Consider the following 16672-nt stretch of genomic DNA (forward strand, 5'->3'; position numbering starts at 1 on the left):
TTTGATATGCTCTTTTTGACATACTTTGAAAAGTTACACCATATCAAAAACAGGTGAAATAACCTTAAATCATAATATAAAAATAACTAAACCAATGCTATAGAATACAAATATCCTGCAGATTCGTTTAGCATTCTAGATTAATGGACATAATATAAAACAAAAGCTTAAAATCTACATGTGCGTCACCAGGCAGGACAGATTGAGTGACAGCAGCAGGCAGCTACTGAATTTCCTAGGGTTTCCAAGATCACGTTTCATTCTATAGTTACACAGCCAAAGTAGTTTATTACTGTCAGGTAACAAAACAGCCACAGTTCTATCTGTACTACAAACTAAGAGAAAATCAGCGTGGCATACTGAAGAGGACAAAAAAAAATTATTAAATATTGGGTTATTTAAAAAGTGAAATTCTGCATTACAGGAATGAAAAGCGGGAGTCTCTGAAGCATCAGGAGAGGTAGAAGTTACAGACAATATTTTAGTATCACTAACTAAATGACACAGCGTTTCACTTGTAAGGCCTTATTCACTTGTTATTGATTTGGTCAGCATGTTGCATAGTCATTGTAACCCGAAGGTAGGAGAGGGTTGGAAACACAGAAAAGGTGCACGTTTCCATTATAACACATTTTTGTTTAGTTTCCAGCCCTGGTTCGGCTAAAGGATGCAAAATATTGGTGAAAAGAACAATTAAGGTTTAAGACAGTAACAGCGCAGTCAAACAAATACATACTGTGTAAGTAAATGCAGCAGGGGTGGATTAACTCTACCACAGACTCTGAAAAATATGAACATTGAGGGTCCCCACCAGTCTAACATCCGACAATTACAAAAAAAAAAAAAAAACAAACACAACAGAAACCCCACAAAATGGTCTTTGTTTGTTCCTTCAACATTGAAATCAATGATAATGGAAAGACTGTTCTCATCAGGTGTTTTATGTCCATTGCTCTGATCCTTTGATGGGAATGTAAAATTACTCTAGGAGAAATGGTACTGTGTGGTGTCCATATACAAAAGATAAAGACATAGTACAGTGCCCATATATACTGGATATGAAGAGGTTGTGTGCAGTTCATATATACACGCAGGAGTGGTACTGTACTTTATCCATATATGCAGGATTAGAGAAGTGGCCAGGGCCTTATTGTACAGGAAAAAAGTAGTCAGTCAGTCAGTCATACTGTTCATTTATGCAGAATAAGACACGAGACACGCTCTAATGCCCCTATATGTAGTATAAAAGAAATGGCATTTTGCAGTGTCCAGCCAGTGATACTGTAGAAGTGATACTGAGCAGTGGATATTTAAGCAGGATAAAGAGGTGGTATGCAGGAGCGCACACTCATTGCTAATTGTATAGTTAAATCAATTATAGTGGTTGGTTTGGGCAAGCGACCATTGAAATACAGGGAGAATTACATCATTTTCATAAAAGTCATTTGATCTGTACAGGCAATACATATATTGTTATTAGCTGGCAACTGTAAATTTATAGACACAATGGTAGAATTTCCTAAGCAGTCTAAGCCCTTGTTTCCAACGAGGCGTCATATTGTTACTGCTGCACCCACTTTTTACAAAACTGCGAAGAGTATAACACGATAGCCTCAGCCAGGCAAATTTACTATAGCTCATTCCAGAAAACTGTTGTGTTTTACAGGAGATTAATATTTCTGTGTCACTCCTGTGCTCCAGAATTAGAGGCCAGACAAAGAATAAAGTATATGCACACTGCCACTCACCATAAAACCGGACCAGAAAGAGGACCATTAGAGGCCAGAGCCTTTTGATTCAGGCATCTCTCCTGCCAGCCAAGGCCGCCATGATTAAAAATGGTGTACAGAACATTAGTTGCAAATTTGCCCAATGTCCTTGAAGTAAACCATTCCAGTCCAAACTGAATACTCCCTTAAAGCCATAGAAGTGTTATTTTAATTGCTCATAGTTACAGACTTACTTGTATTTATCAAGTGGATGAGCTTGTGAAATAGGTCCTGCGGTGCCATGAATCTCTTGCTGGCGGCGAATGTTTCGCGGAGGTTTGGCCGCACCATGGATGTATGCCAGTTTTACTTGCCGACCTGCAAACGTTGTACAGTTCATGTTTTATCTATCAAACCTGCATTGTGATGGGAATTTAAGTGCCTGACTACTGTGTCAATAGGAATGTATCCTAAAGCAGTAAAATTATAGGCCAATATTACAAATATTTTACAATTTCTAACCCAACTGACATTTACAATGTGTTTCTTCCTTTATAGTTACATACAGTTCACTATTTAATAGGCAAGCATTGTAATGTATACACTTTGTTTACTGAAAGGACACCTCTTACGCTACTGAACTAGCAGACAGTTATTATACTTGTGTATGTAGGAGCTCAGCTATTCAAAATATGTTCTTATGAAACTATAACTATTATTATGTTGTTGTTAATAACATAACTAGATTCCAATAGCTTCTAACACGGTGCTGCTGTCTAATGTATTTCTGATTTGAAGCACTTGTTACTTTTGAAGGCAATTTTGGGAAACTACTTTAAGACATACAAAATGTTCCAAAACAGCCTGATGCAAACCTTTTGGTTTCCCAGAATGTGCAGAACTGATATTTTGTGTTATCTTCCGTAACTTTTCTTCTCTTTCATTAAAAAGCCTCAGGTACATTTCCCGCCAAGACTCGTATTGTAAGAGCCGATGACCTTTAAAATCTCTTCCACAATGCTTTTTCCACAAGTTCCCAGAGTCTTCCATAAAAGCCTTGGTAATACAATAAAAGATTTAAAATTCTGTTATAGTTTTTATATATAGAAAAACGTAGCACACTAGTATTGAGAGATGAAACAAAATCATAGCAAAACGGCAACTATAAAGCAAAAGTCAGGATACACAAATTGAGCAAGTATACAGACATTATATTATAAAAGATAGATAGATAGATAGAGTATTTTGTGGGAAGGTTACAGGCAGAGTGCTGGAGTCAAGGTATACCTCCCCCAGATTCCTGACATATGTGTGGTTCAATGTGTACAATACAGTGTTGTTTTTGGTTGATTTGTGAGGCTAGTAGTAAGCCACACGTACAGTTAGTATTTTCTGTTTCATTAGCGCTCAGACGAGCAGGTTTTGTTTTGCCTTTTTGCCTGAAGTTAAGGCTGCATTTTATTTTGTTTATCCTCTGCCTGATGTAAGGGTTTATAAATTTTGCAGTTTTTTTTTTTTTTTTTTTTTAAATAAACTGGTCTTGCCTCTGTGGATTTTCTGCTTCCATTATAACTATAGGGAAACCGCCAGCGTTTCCGTAGGTGTAATTGCCATGTTTTGGAAATTGTAGCATGTCCACTGTGCGTATTTTTCCACAATGTGTGGATGGAATTCTGTAGACTTCCATCCACTTTGCAGTAACTGTAGAACACTGCATTTTTTTCCCGCAGTGTTTACACAGTGGCCGCACCACGGTATTTATGCCATGTGATGCCAAGCCTTAATGAGTTTTCCATCTTATTTTTGTTGATGATGTCTCCTAAGAATATATCAATAAGATCAGTGAATCCCTGCTGATCAGCTGTATGAGGAAGCCATGGTGCCTGTTTATATCTCATGCTGTCTGTTTATAGTGACCGTGTGATGTCATTATAGTCTTGTCACATAGAGGTGTATAATACAAGGCTGTAGTTACATTACATAGCCACTGAGATGTATGAAAGTATGTAAACAGCGCGGTCACGGCTTTTACACAGGTACCATGGTTCATTCAAACAGCCAATTCTGGGGTCTTGGAACCCCATTTTTTTTTTACTTTCTAATAAAGAAATGCATAAGACATTAAAAATAAGGGGCATTAATTAAAGGGAGTACACAGGGAAGTTATTAATTTAAAGATGCACTTGGGGGTATTACTCATTATGGGGTGTTATATATTTTAGAATTGGGGGTAGCTGCAGGATGAGTGCGCAGATGAGGACAGATGCCTTGAAAAGTGAGGAGCTAAAGATGTCTGTGTTGCAAACTTTACAGAGATTGAAAGAAGTGGTCATGGCGGTCCAGACGGAAGAGAAATGAAATGGAAATGGGAATGGTTAGTCAGAGACGTCACCTTTAAGTCAGTAAATGTTACTGCACTGTATTCACCTAAATCGTCTGCAGAACCTGTGTAGATTCAATATCTACCACTATACAGTCACCATATAGTGATAACATCGGTATTCCTAAGTTGGGGGCCCATTTGGACATGTTCGCCTCCCCTGTGCTCAACCCCTAGATATGCCTCTGGGTTCAGATGAAGATTCTGTGCGAGTCGATCAAATTTTTCAATAATAAACTCAACCATCCATACCTTTATGGACCTTGCTTTGTGTAATGGGGCACAGAAATGGTGGAACAGAAAAAAAGTGCTTTTCCCAAACTATCCCTGTGGTGGCAGGTCTGGTGCTCCATTTTCAGACCCCAGACTGATATGAGTAGTGACGTCTTGTTTGTGCCAGGTGACAGCTGCAGCCAGTCACATACATCACTAATGTCTTCTTCACAAACAGCATGTCACTGCTGTGATGTGTCATTTGTGGAGCCTATACTGTTTAGGCATCCTATTACAGCATCACACTAGAATTCAGTGAGCTTCTTAGAAACAAACATTCTTTAGCGAATGTTCGTCATGACAAACTGCATGGCTAGGGCTGGATTTTATATACTTGTGGCAATGGGACTGAACAAAACACTTGGATTCAATTATTAACAGGTATGGCAATAGTTTTCACCGTATATTATATCTGGCCTTAAGTAAATTTGCTAAAAATATACACACTGGATTACATTCTTCAATTCGATTCAGTTGCTCAGGAGTACAGCGTTCCAACACTGGTTTCAAGATTTCAAATGGTACACCTCCAACTTCTTGAATGGCTGCAATGGAAGTATAAAAAATGAACAAGTAGTTAATACTCAATGCCAGGTGCTCACTGTATTATTCTTCAGGTACCAGCTCTCATTGCCATAGACAATGATTAAAAAGGAAACTCTCTTGCTTCCATCCCCCTGCAATGTGATTATGAGAACCAAGACCTGGCAATGGCCTCCAGGCTTACCATATACAGATATTATTTATGAATAAAGACCGATGAGTATTCACTTGTACAAACCACCCAAAGGAAACAGGGTTCTCTTTTTCTTGTACATGAGATCAATTGATCAAATCTATAGCTTACCTTGTTGAACTGAATTTATTTTTTTTAACTTTTTTTCTCTACCTCCCCCAATCATATTCAACTGTCACCATCATGTTACAGAGTGGATACAAGTTATATACACAACATGCCCTTGTTATTTTTGTCACTTTTATAGATCTGGACAAAAACTATTTTGAAGTTTTATGCTAATTAGGTAGCTGGTGCAGTGGGGACAGGCCTTCAACTCCCTGCAGCAGTGTTCTTACCACAAAGTACCTCTCACTGTTATGTCATCACCCATCCTACCTGAGTGGTAAGAGCAGAGTTTCCAGGGCTGAAGGAAACCCAGTGCACCAAATTTGCACAAGATTTAAAAGTTTTTTTTCTTCTCCAAAAGGGACATATGTTGGGTGTTCTGGAGTTAATCTGCCAGATATTGGATAAGCAGGCATGGCTTATGCTCTGGGTTTCCTAGAAGATGGGAAGAGTTAAGCGAGTTTCCCATTTATCTCAGTCAGTAGCTAGAGTTAGATCAGGGAGGTTTAGGGCTCGTTCACATCTGCGCCCGGTCTCCGTTCTGCAGGTTTCCGCTTCCTGCACAAAACAGAAGCAAGAGACGGAAACCTGCAGGACTCTTTCATACCGAATGGGTTTGAAAGTTGTCCGGCGGTGAGCGTTTTATGCTCTCCGCCGCGAAACCATTTTTTTAAAATCAGACACAGAGTTGGACATGCAGTACTCTGTCAGATTTTAAAAAACCGGTTTCACAGCGGAGAGCATAAAACGCTCACCGCCGCTCATGGCCAGACCCGTTCTGACAGGTTTCCGTCTTCTGCAGGCATAACGGATTGCCGAACGCTTGTGTGAACCTAGCGTTAGTTTGTTTTGGAGCACCTTTAGCTCTACGAGTTAATGGCAGACGTGTCATCTCACCCGGCTTTCCCAGGAGTCTCCCAGTTTTACTTTCACCCAGCTGCTGACTATCCTCTGTACTGTGACCTCAGCTCATCCACCTTCCCCCATTTATTTAAACATTTATTTATGTATTTTTCATTAGATGTGATCTTGGCTTTGAAATCAGGATCACATCTATAACCATGTAAGGCAAACACTCTACAAGCTGAGCCACTACTTTCAATAGTAGCGTTTTCCCTTCATTATGGTCAGCATACAATATTGACGTTTGGCAAGAGAAATCCTCAAATTAAACTAGGTTTTAGTTTGTTTTTTTTTAAGTTACACTATATACATATTTGAAAATATATTCTAATAGTGAAACTTTTGCAATGACATATTTTTGCCACTAGTGTTATAAAAAGTGTTCAAGTCAACCTAGGAAAATACAGGTGGAGAGAACTTGGAAGGTTGGGAGCCTCATTTGGATCTGCAGACCAATGGGCTGTTAATGAGGGTCAATTAGCAGCCTGGGGGAAGGGCTCTATAAGTAAAGTGTTAACCGTTCCCATAACGTATTTTTGTGTAGTACTATATATTGTTTTTGCTTTGCATATACATATTGAACATTTCCAATGCTGAAAAGTGCAGAGACTTGGGTATCCACAGCCAAGACATGCCTAGAATCTTCCCACCAGCAGTTGGAAAAGAGGACTAGGTTCTAAGGGTAGTCTTATATTGCCACAATGGAAAGGGTCTAAGGACTTGAGAAGAGAGAAGGTAGAGCAGTAGCCTCTCCTGTCCATGTGCAAAGTGTCATGTATGCAGGACCTGCTCTGGTACGGATTAAGGATACCATGGGCCCCACGCTGTTCAGAAAGCTCCCCCCCCCCCCCCCCGAATGCTTAGATTTTATAAATGAATTACCAAAATGAGTATACAAGTAAACAGAAAAAAAAAATAATACACACACACATATATATATATATATATATATATATATATATATATATATATATATATATATATATATATATATATATATATACACACACACACACACACAAAAAAAAAATGCCATTCAGGATACTTACAATCAATGTTATTTTGAAGGACTCTTATGCATTGATCATAGAGTGATAACATTTTTGGAAGATATATTACTTTGGAACCAGAATACACCAACATCTTTGAGTTAAGGCGCCGTCCAGTAAATCCACTTGATTCAGGACTCATATTGGGTAAAATTTCTGGAATGCTCTCTGTATTAAAAAAAAAAAAAAAAGCATAAACTGTTTTTGGAAATTCTTTTATACAAAGTCACCGGTGACAGTTTTTATAGTCTAAACTGCTGCACACTTTCACCTTTCAACAATAATCTATATACAAAAGGCTAGAGTCACACCTGAACTACTATCTGCTAAAACAGCCGTTCCCTGCAGACCGAATAGACTGTAATGGAGGCTGCCGGGTGTCCATTGGGCTTATGCTGTTATACTGAAACTAGCGGAGAGAGAGTCTCCTACAGAGACAGAAACACAGATGTGAAGCTATACCAAGTGACGATTTATCACAATTGGAATTTTTAAAGTCAGATTTGCTGGAGTTTATGAAAAGTTTGAGAAATTTGCCACAAGTTGCAACAATAGGGAAAATGTATTTTTATGGCATATTGTATACCAGTCTTAAGGACAGGCTCAGGGCATGGCAAATTTCTGAAGAGGCTACAGACTTTTCATGTATCAGATCTATGCCACTTAGAGACCTGAGATTGCAGTCAATAATACTTATCACTATGCTTACCTTTGCTTTCACTAGCATAAGGAGGAGAAGAGAAAATAGAGTAATCAGCCAAAATTTTAGGAAGTGGGACATTGAGAAGATCTTCAAGACAGTTTCTCTTGACCTGAAAGGCACCCAAAAAAAATGACACATCAATTGTACAGCTTTGTCTATTGGTATAAATATTGCAAATAAGGAACATCATTTATTGTATTTATGCGCTGAATAAGACAAGCCATTTTGCACCACTAGTACACGGTATATAAAGAACACACAACCACCGGCAGCCCTCAGATGCCCACATTTTTCAACATACCCATTAATATCTTAGTGCATAATTTCGTGATAATAATAAATGGTGTCCCAACATTCAAATTTATTGCATTCAACCTTTTATAGTGGAAACCAAGGAGCAATGAGCAGGCAAGTTTCTGAGTGATCGAGCCCACATGTAGAGTGGATGTCACCAAGAGGTTAAGGCCTACCTCTATGTGATCCACTTCCACTGCTTTCTTTTCTGGACTTTGACTGCAAGCTTTGGATAGTCCCAGATTACAATATTGCTTGCACATTTTTTCTATTTTTCTAGGAGGTTCATTTACTGGGTAGGATTTCTTTTTCCTTTTGTTTGAAACTTGGTCATAATTTAGATAGGACTCAAATGACATTGTGGGAGCTTCAAACTCCTCATTGGACAACATGTTCTCTGGTTGATGGTCATCTTTTTCCTTTTTATTGCATCTTTTGGGTTCAGAAGACTTGTCTTCACCCTTTGAAGAGGGCTTTGATTTCTTTTCACTGCTCAACAAGTGGCAGTTTTTCTTCTCTTGGTGCCCTGAATTTGTGGTCTTTGTAGAATGAGGTTTCTCAGACTTGTGTTCCTTGCGCTGCTTGTCGGGCATTTTTTCTTTGGACAGATTTTTTTGGTTATGAATCTTGGAGTCTTCAGTTTTCCTGGATTCATTGTGTTTTTTGTTACCCATATGAGTTTCAGAAGATTCTTCATTATTTAAGTTCTTCCCTTTTGATTTTAAATTATTTTTTTCCGAAATCCCATTTCGCCCATATTTAGGTTTAGATTCCAGCTTCTTGTCTTTCAAATCCACTATATTTCCATGCTTAGATTTTGAAATCATTTTCTTGTCTTCTAAAATATCTTTTTGTTTAGATTTGGATTTTGTAATTTGCGTCTCATTTTCCAGAATTTCTTTTCTTTCGTACCTAGAATTTGGCACATGGTCACTAGAAAATATAGAAAGCAGTGCAGTTTAAAAGTGGTTTCAGATCAATAATGAGAATGAAATATTATGGTTTGTGTAATAAAGAGTTTTATAAATTTTCCAATATTCTTCCTGTATCAATTCCTCAAAGATTTCTAGATTTCTGCAGTGTGCATCATATAGCAGCTCTGCTTGGTATTGTAGCTCAAACCCGATCTCTGCTTCTGCATAGCTGATTGTTGGGGTGCTAGGTTTGAGACAAGCAATGAGCTAATGTTGATGAACTGTCTTGAGGAATCATATTACACGTACCGCCTTCTGTTGATCTATAATATACCTATGATTGTACACAGAGGCAATTGTGGCATGTTCTATTCTGGGAAGATCTTGGAGATAATTTTTTGTACATGCAGCACTGTATGAAGACGCCATATAGCACCCAAAAATTGTCTGTAGGCTGCATGCTTTGTGTAAAGAGGCTTTGGCTCCATTCAAGCAACCATATTTAGTATACATATTACACTTGTCCTGAATATTGTTACAACACTTAAAAAATGTCAGCTACTGCTATATAAAATACCATCTATCAAGGGCATAACTATAGAGGAAGGGAAACTTAGGTACTATAGCAGCTGTGCTTAAGACAGTGTTGGTGAACTTATGGCACGCGTGCCAGAGGGAGCACTCAGAGACCTCTCTCCTGGCATGCACACCGTTGCCCGGATTGCTCACTAACGGGGATTCCACATTAGTGAGCGATCACTTTTTTCAGTTGTATGTGCAAATGTGCGTATATAATACTGTGTGAGTGCCCACTGTGGGACGCATATAGTACTGTGTGGGGGTCCACTGTGAGGCGCATATAGTACTGTGTGGGGGTCCACTGTGAGGCGCATATAGTATAGTGTGGGGGCCCCTTCATTATTTATATCACACAGTATCTGTTTTTAGCAGACGTGATATTAGTCCAGGCTGTAATAACATTGCGCGGTGACTATACAGATCCTGTGCGAATAGTGAACATTAATTGCTCAAAAGTATAACAAATGAAAACTATTACCTTTCAGTACAAAGTTGTTTGCATTATTGAAGGCTCTGTAAAGCCCCATTCATACAACTGTATTTTGCGGCTCTGTAACTGTCCGCATTTGTGGATCTGTATAGTATTAAGGTTAAATTGCCAGGTTAGCACTTTGCAATAATTTAGTGAGTTTTGGGTTGCAGTTTGAGCAAGTGGCCCCTCTGCCACTTAAAAGCATCTTTCTTTTTTAGTCTCTCCTGTAATTTTCAAAAACAGAATAAAAGTCTTCAGAAACATCACTTACAGTTCCTTCACCTCAGGAACTAATTTCTTCCATTGAAGTACAATAGATTTAGCAATATCACCCACATCATTGTGCTTGCGGAAGCTGTTCACAGTTTTACCAACTCCAGTTTCCTTAAATATAAACATTTAAAGTGAAGAGATGAATGTGAAAGGTACACAAAAATAACAAAATTACAAAATAAAAAAGGGATATAACATACAAATTACTTTTATTATATAACAAACAAAAAAAAATAAACAGACAGCGGTCCCATTTTACAGAAACGCAGCACTCACTCTTACCTGCATTCTCCCTTCCTTTGTATACAGTGACATAACCAAGCACAGCAGAGTAGCTACAGCAGTGATGTTACATCAATTGGTCTGCGACAGCTGAGAGCAGTAATTGACTGCCAGGGTCCCATTGGCATAGAGTCACTGCTGCAGCCACTACATATCTAAAACAGAGAATTAGCATTGAAGGCCTGCCCAGTGCAGGAACAGAAGGGAGGATGCGGGTCAGTATCAGTGGAGGGTAGGGTTGAGCCTATCTTGAGATTTCAAGATCCATTTTAAAATCCGATTTCCAATCATTTTCCAGCTGATCTCGATCCCAATAGTGAAATTTGCTTGATTGGCGATCGGAATCCAATCTTTTCAGATCCCGATCCTCAACCCTAATTAATGCTTCTCTATGGCAAAAGTCATTTTTAGGGTTGAGCCGATCTTGAGATAACTCTGACCTCGATACCACTGGAAAAGATCAGAATCGGAATTCCAATCGCGATCGTGACATTTACTCGATCGCTGATCGGAATCCGATCTTTTCTGATCCTGATCGCTCAACCCTAGTAGAGGACTTTTTGGGTTTTTTTGTGAGGGGGGGGGGTAATGATCCCAAAGAATCCCTTTAAGGCTAAGGCCCCATGTTGCAGAGAAACAGCTTTTTTTGTTGCAGATTTTGCTGCGATTTTTTGAGCCAAAGACAGGAATGGATTGAGCAGAAGGGAGAAGTGTAGGAGCTTCCAATATATTTCCCATTCCCTCTGTAGCCATTCTTGGCTTTGGCTCAAAAAAAAAAATGCAGCAAAATCTGCAACCAAAGAAGCTATAGTTCCGCTATGTGGGGCCTCAGCCTAAAGGGGTTTTCCGGGTAAAAAATGCTTTATTAAAAAATGTCTGTTAGGGTGCATGCACACTACGTAACGCCGGGCGTGTATGAGAGCCGTATACGCCGGCGTTACAGCAGGGCTGCCGAACACTTCCCATTCACTTCAATGGGAGCGCTCGTAAACGCCGCTGTTACGAGCGCTCCCATTGAAGTGAATGGGAAGTGTTCGGCAGTCTGCTGTAATGCCGGCGTGTACGGCTGTGATACACGCCCAGCGTTACTCAGTGTGAATGCACCCTTAGTGCTACTAATGGGTTAATAAATGCACCCATATACCTATATCAGAGTTTTGGGTGATTTCTGGGTGTCTCTGCGGACTGCTGGTATCTCTATTTTTGTTTACATGCTGCTGCTTCCTGCTCTCTAACTTCCTCACTAACCCTCTCCCCTTCTCTCCCCTCCTTCCTCACTCCCCTCCCTGTCTTTCTAACTATCCCACCCTTTCTTACCTACTCAGCCGAACCCCTGACCCATAGTATATGCTTACCTTCCATGCTTCCAATGAGACTGCCCCTCCTCCTCACGTATTGCTCCCGTAGTCCTTCTCAGCAGCGACGACAAGATGAGACACTTCTACTGTGTATGCGTGGAAGAGCAGTAGGGGTGAATTAAAGCGGCAGTGACGCTCACAGTCTAAAAGAGTGCACACCGCACAGACAGCAGGAGGAGCTGTCTTTCCAGAAGAAGCCATGGATGGGCAAGTATGAATGGAGTGGATGGGAAGTGTGTGTGTGTGTGTGTGTGGGGGGGGGGGGGGAGGTAGTAGTAGTAGTAGTGATGATCCGTTTCCAGAAATGGATCATCACTGGATAGTCAGAATATGTCCAACTATACATTTTTGATAATCAATGTTATTTAGAAACTTAGGAGCAGAGAGGGTGTTTAGATTAGTGTAGGGATTTTAGGCTATCTCGGACAACCCCTTTAAGCTATACACAACAATTGGATTTCTGTTAGATAACTTACCACAAGTATATCCAATGTAATGTCAAGTTCCTGTAAACTCTTCAAAGCTTTGGAAATCTAAATGAAAAAAAAAATATTAATAATAATAATAATAATAATAATAATAATAATAATAATAATAATAATAATAATAATAATAATAATAATAATAAAAATAATAATAAACAACCACCACCTAACTTAACTCTCAACATATCCAAGCAAGGGATACTTTTTTTTTCTTTCCCCTTCAAGCCTAAAACCCCCTTTTAAGGATAAGGCCCCATGTTGCAGAAACACAGCTTTTTTTGTTGCAATTTTTACTGCAGTTTTTTGAGCCAAAGCCAAGAAAGGCTACAAAAGGAATGGAAAATATATAGGGAATTCTTATACTTCTGCCTTTTGCTCATTCCACTCCTGGCTTTGGCTCAAAAAACGGTTTCCACAATATGGGGCTTTAGCCTAAAACTAACAATTGGTGCGATGATTGTCCAAAAGATCAAAACAGAGTTGCACCCATTGGCTGTACAGCGGGCAGTGTTCCTTTTGGAGCCACTCGTTGCACAGTTCTCTCACACTATGGTCTAACACCAAGTAATCATGCTGGCCTGGAAAACCAATATAAAAAGGGAGGCTTTACAGCTTCTTCTAACCTGGACCTCTGTTGCCAACAGGCAGGCTGTCAGTGTTGTGCACTTCTGGAGCCAAGCCTCTTTATCGGATATGTATTGTGGCAAACCTGAAGTGTGCCCAAGAACTTGTGGTTGTTAGTGTCAAGTGCCAATCCCTGTGAGAACTAGGCAGTGTGCTCACTGTGGGTCCCAAAGGTCTCATGCTAAGCGAGTAGCTTTGTTCCAGTCATGTAGGACCGCTGATGTTGATCCTTGCTGTTCCTTCCTACTGAACAAATATTTTAAACTTTTGTTGTGTCGATAATAATCTACCTCAGTAAATGCCGGTGACAACATGTCTATGTGAATTAAATGTATTTCATGGCAGCCACACTCCTACACAAGAAGTGGGTAACCAGTTTCACTGTCCTTGAGTAGGAGAGATGTACCTGGCCTGATGTAACACTCACTGGCATAGTTGGAGAAGTCCACGAGTCCCAGCCCCCACAATTACATGTATAAAAAGCAGAGCATGATGGATATCAGAGTTTGCGGGCTCACATGACCAGCACTGTTTGTACCAACATAATTTCACCAGCTCCTCATTTGTCTAGGATGACTTAAAAAGTCTGAGGGCTGTGAATAGGGTAAAATAAATAATACTAAGGGGGCATTCACACTACAGTCAGTGTCCGACAGGTAGTGTCCGCTCCTAGTGTCCGTTCAAAATCTGGCACGGACATTAGGAGCGGACGCTATCTGTGTCCGTGACACTTGTCATTCATTTAAATGGCGATCGGGTGCGTTCTTTTGCACTCCGTGCCTGTCCTTTACTGTCCGCTTGTAAAGATGTCCGACTTTTCAAGCGGACAGAAAAAACCTACATGTTGGACAAGCGGACAGTAAAGGACAGGCAAAAGAACGCACCCGATCGACATTTAAATGAATGACAAGTGTCACGGACACAGATAGCGTCCGCTCCTAATGTCCGTGCCAGATTTTGAACGGACACTACCTGTCGGACACTGACTGTAGTGTGAATGCCCCCTTACTATGGACTGCCAAGCCAGATGTTTAGAGGGTCAGGTGACCAATGTAGCCAATCACTGGCTTCAGTGGTAACATGTTGGGTACCAGTGAGGTTACTACTGATATGTCACAGGTACCCATCATGTGACCACCAGTGATTGGCTGCAGCACCATAAACAAACCAAAAACATAAGCCAAATGAAAAAGAGAAGTTTCAAACTCTGACATACAAAGCGAACTCAAAACCTCATAAAAGATCCCTTAAAATACCGAACGAGATAGGATGTTGCATATCTGGTTGTGACTAGCCTCTACACAAACCCTTGAAAACACTTGCCATATCACAAAGACCTTATTATAAGCACACACTCCCCAAATAAAGCAATAAAACAGTTAACCATCCGGCCTCTGACCAACCTTCCTCAGAAGCCTTACCAAGGGAAAAAAAAAAAAAAAAAAAAAGTGCTCGTACCAAATCCTCTTTGCTCTGCCCACAACTTAATTCACTTACCAACGATTCCCATGTATGCAATATCGATTGAGTCAGCAAAGCATTCAGAAGATGGGCTGCTGAATTTAACCCCTTAAGGACACAGCCCAAAAGTATGTTAAGGACCAGGCCTATTTTTTCAAAATTGACGTGTCACTTTAAATGGCAATAACTTTGAGACGCTTTAAGGGCTCGTTCACATCAGCGTTCTGCTCTCCGTACTTGAGGTTTCCGTTTCCTGCCTAAAACAGAAGCAGGAGACGGAAACCTGCAGGAGTCTCTCTCACCCATTCATTTGAATGGGTGAGAGAGATGTCCGGCCGTGAGCGGTGCTGAGCGTTTTGCGCTCTCCGCCGCGAAACCGGGTTTTATAATCCAGACACAGAGTCGGACATGCAGTACTCTGTGTCCGGATAAAAAAATCCGGTTTCGCGGCGGAGAGCATAAAACGCTCACCGCCGCTCACGGCCGGACCCGGTCTGTGCTTTCCGTCTTCTGGCATGCAGAAGACGGAAAGCACAGAACGGAAAGAAGAATGCTAGTGTGAACCTAGCGTAATTTACACAAGTGATTTTGAGATTGTTTTCTCGTAACACATTATACTTCATGTTAGTGGTAAACACTAATCAATATTTTTGTATTTACTTATTAAAAAAAATAGGAAATTTGATGGAAATTTGGAAAAAATTGCAATTTTCAAAATGTGAAAGTCTCTGCTTTTCAGGCAGATAACCATATCACCCAAAAACATGAATAAATATTATCTACCATATCTCTGCTTTATATCGGAATCATCTTTTGATTGTATTTTAATTTATTTTGGATGTTACAAGGCTTACAAGTGTAACAGCGATTTTCCAGATTTACAAGAAAATTCTCCAAACTCATTTTTTAGGGACCGCTTCAGTTCTGAAAGGAATTATAAAGGCCTATGTAATGGAAACACCCCCAAATCACCCCATTTTCAAAACTGCACCCCTCAAATTATTCAAAAGAGCATTTGGGATGTTTGTTAACCCTTTAAGCTTTTCATAAGAATAAAAATAATATGGAGGTGAAATTTAGACATTTCATTTTTTTCACTAATACATTCATTTAGCCCTAAAATTATCACATTCACAAAGGGTTAAACTAGAAAATGCATCTGACAGTTTATCACGCAATTTGTCCCGTGCATAGAAATACCCCACATGTGGGTGTAACCTGATTTTTGGGCACATGGCAGTGCATGGAAGGGAAGGAGCGACACAGGGAGTTTGAAAAGCAGATTTTGCTGGAATAGTTTTAGTGTGTCATGTTCATTTGCAGAGCTCCTAGAGTACCAAAACAATGGAAACCCCCAAAAGTGACCCCATTTTAGAAACTACACCCCTCACAGAATTCAATAAGGGGTGTAGTGAGCATTTTCACCTTACGGCAGTTTCACAGATTTCACTAACATTGGAATGTGTCAATGAAAAATTACTAAAATATCCCTTTATCCCCAAAGTTTTCAGTTTCACAAGGGGTTAAAGGAGAAAAAGCCCCCCACAGGTTGTTACACAATTTCTCCTGAACACGGCAATATCCCTTTATCCCCAAAGTTTTCAGTTTCACAAGGGGTTAAAGGAGAAAAAGCCCCCCACAGGTTGTTACACAATTTCTCCTGAACACGGCAATACCTCATATGTGGCCATAATCTGCTGTATGGAAACATGGCGGGGCTTGGAATGGAAAGAGCGCTATTTGGCTTTTGGAGATTTAGATGTTTGGCATCTGGACGCCATGTCATGTTTGTCATAAGCCTGTAAGGTACCAGAAATGTGGAATTCCCAAAGAGTTACCCATTTTGAAAGCTGCACCCCTTAAAGAATTTACCAATGGGTGTAGTGAGTATTAGTATTGCAGGCGGGAATGCACAGCGGATGGTGAAAAGTGAATATGTAAGCGGTGTGGAGGACATTGCAAACACCAAAATTCCCTACTATGTCCCAGTAGCTCCAATGATTGGGGGAGTCACTCTGCGGGTCACTTTGGGGGTCACCTCTGGTGTCTTGCCTTGTAAGCTGTAAATC

The 16672-nt window shown here is 40.1% G+C and overlaps 1 protein-coding gene across 1 annotated transcript in view; it reads right to left on the reverse strand.

The window, feature by feature from the left end:
• Positions 1–16672, reverse strand: part of LOC142197794 (elongin-A-like) — a 45465-nt gene that overhangs the window by 8282 nt on the left and 20511 nt on the right. Inside the window, exons 2-9 of the mRNA XM_075268383.1 lie at positions 12510–12566; positions 10392–10504; positions 8332–9088; positions 7868–7970; positions 7159–7326; positions 4810–4907; positions 2585–2765; positions 1964–2087 (exon numbers count right to left, since the gene is read on the reverse strand). Coding sequence (XP_075124484.1) covers positions 1964–2087; positions 2585–2765; positions 4810–4907; positions 7159–7326; positions 7868–7970; positions 8332–9088; positions 10392–10504; positions 12510–12566 — 1601 coding nt within the window. The remainder of the gene's footprint in view (positions 1–1963; positions 2088–2584; positions 2766–4809; positions 4908–7158; positions 7327–7867; positions 7971–8331; positions 9089–10391; positions 10505–12509; positions 12567–16672) is intronic.

The sequence above is a fragment of the Leptodactylus fuscus genome, chromosome 3 (genome assembly GCF_031893055.1).
Source record: "Leptodactylus fuscus isolate aLepFus1 chromosome 3, aLepFus1.hap2, whole genome shotgun sequence".
In the NCBI taxonomy this organism is placed as follows: Eukaryota; Metazoa; Chordata; class Amphibia; order Anura; family Leptodactylidae; genus Leptodactylus; species Leptodactylus fuscus.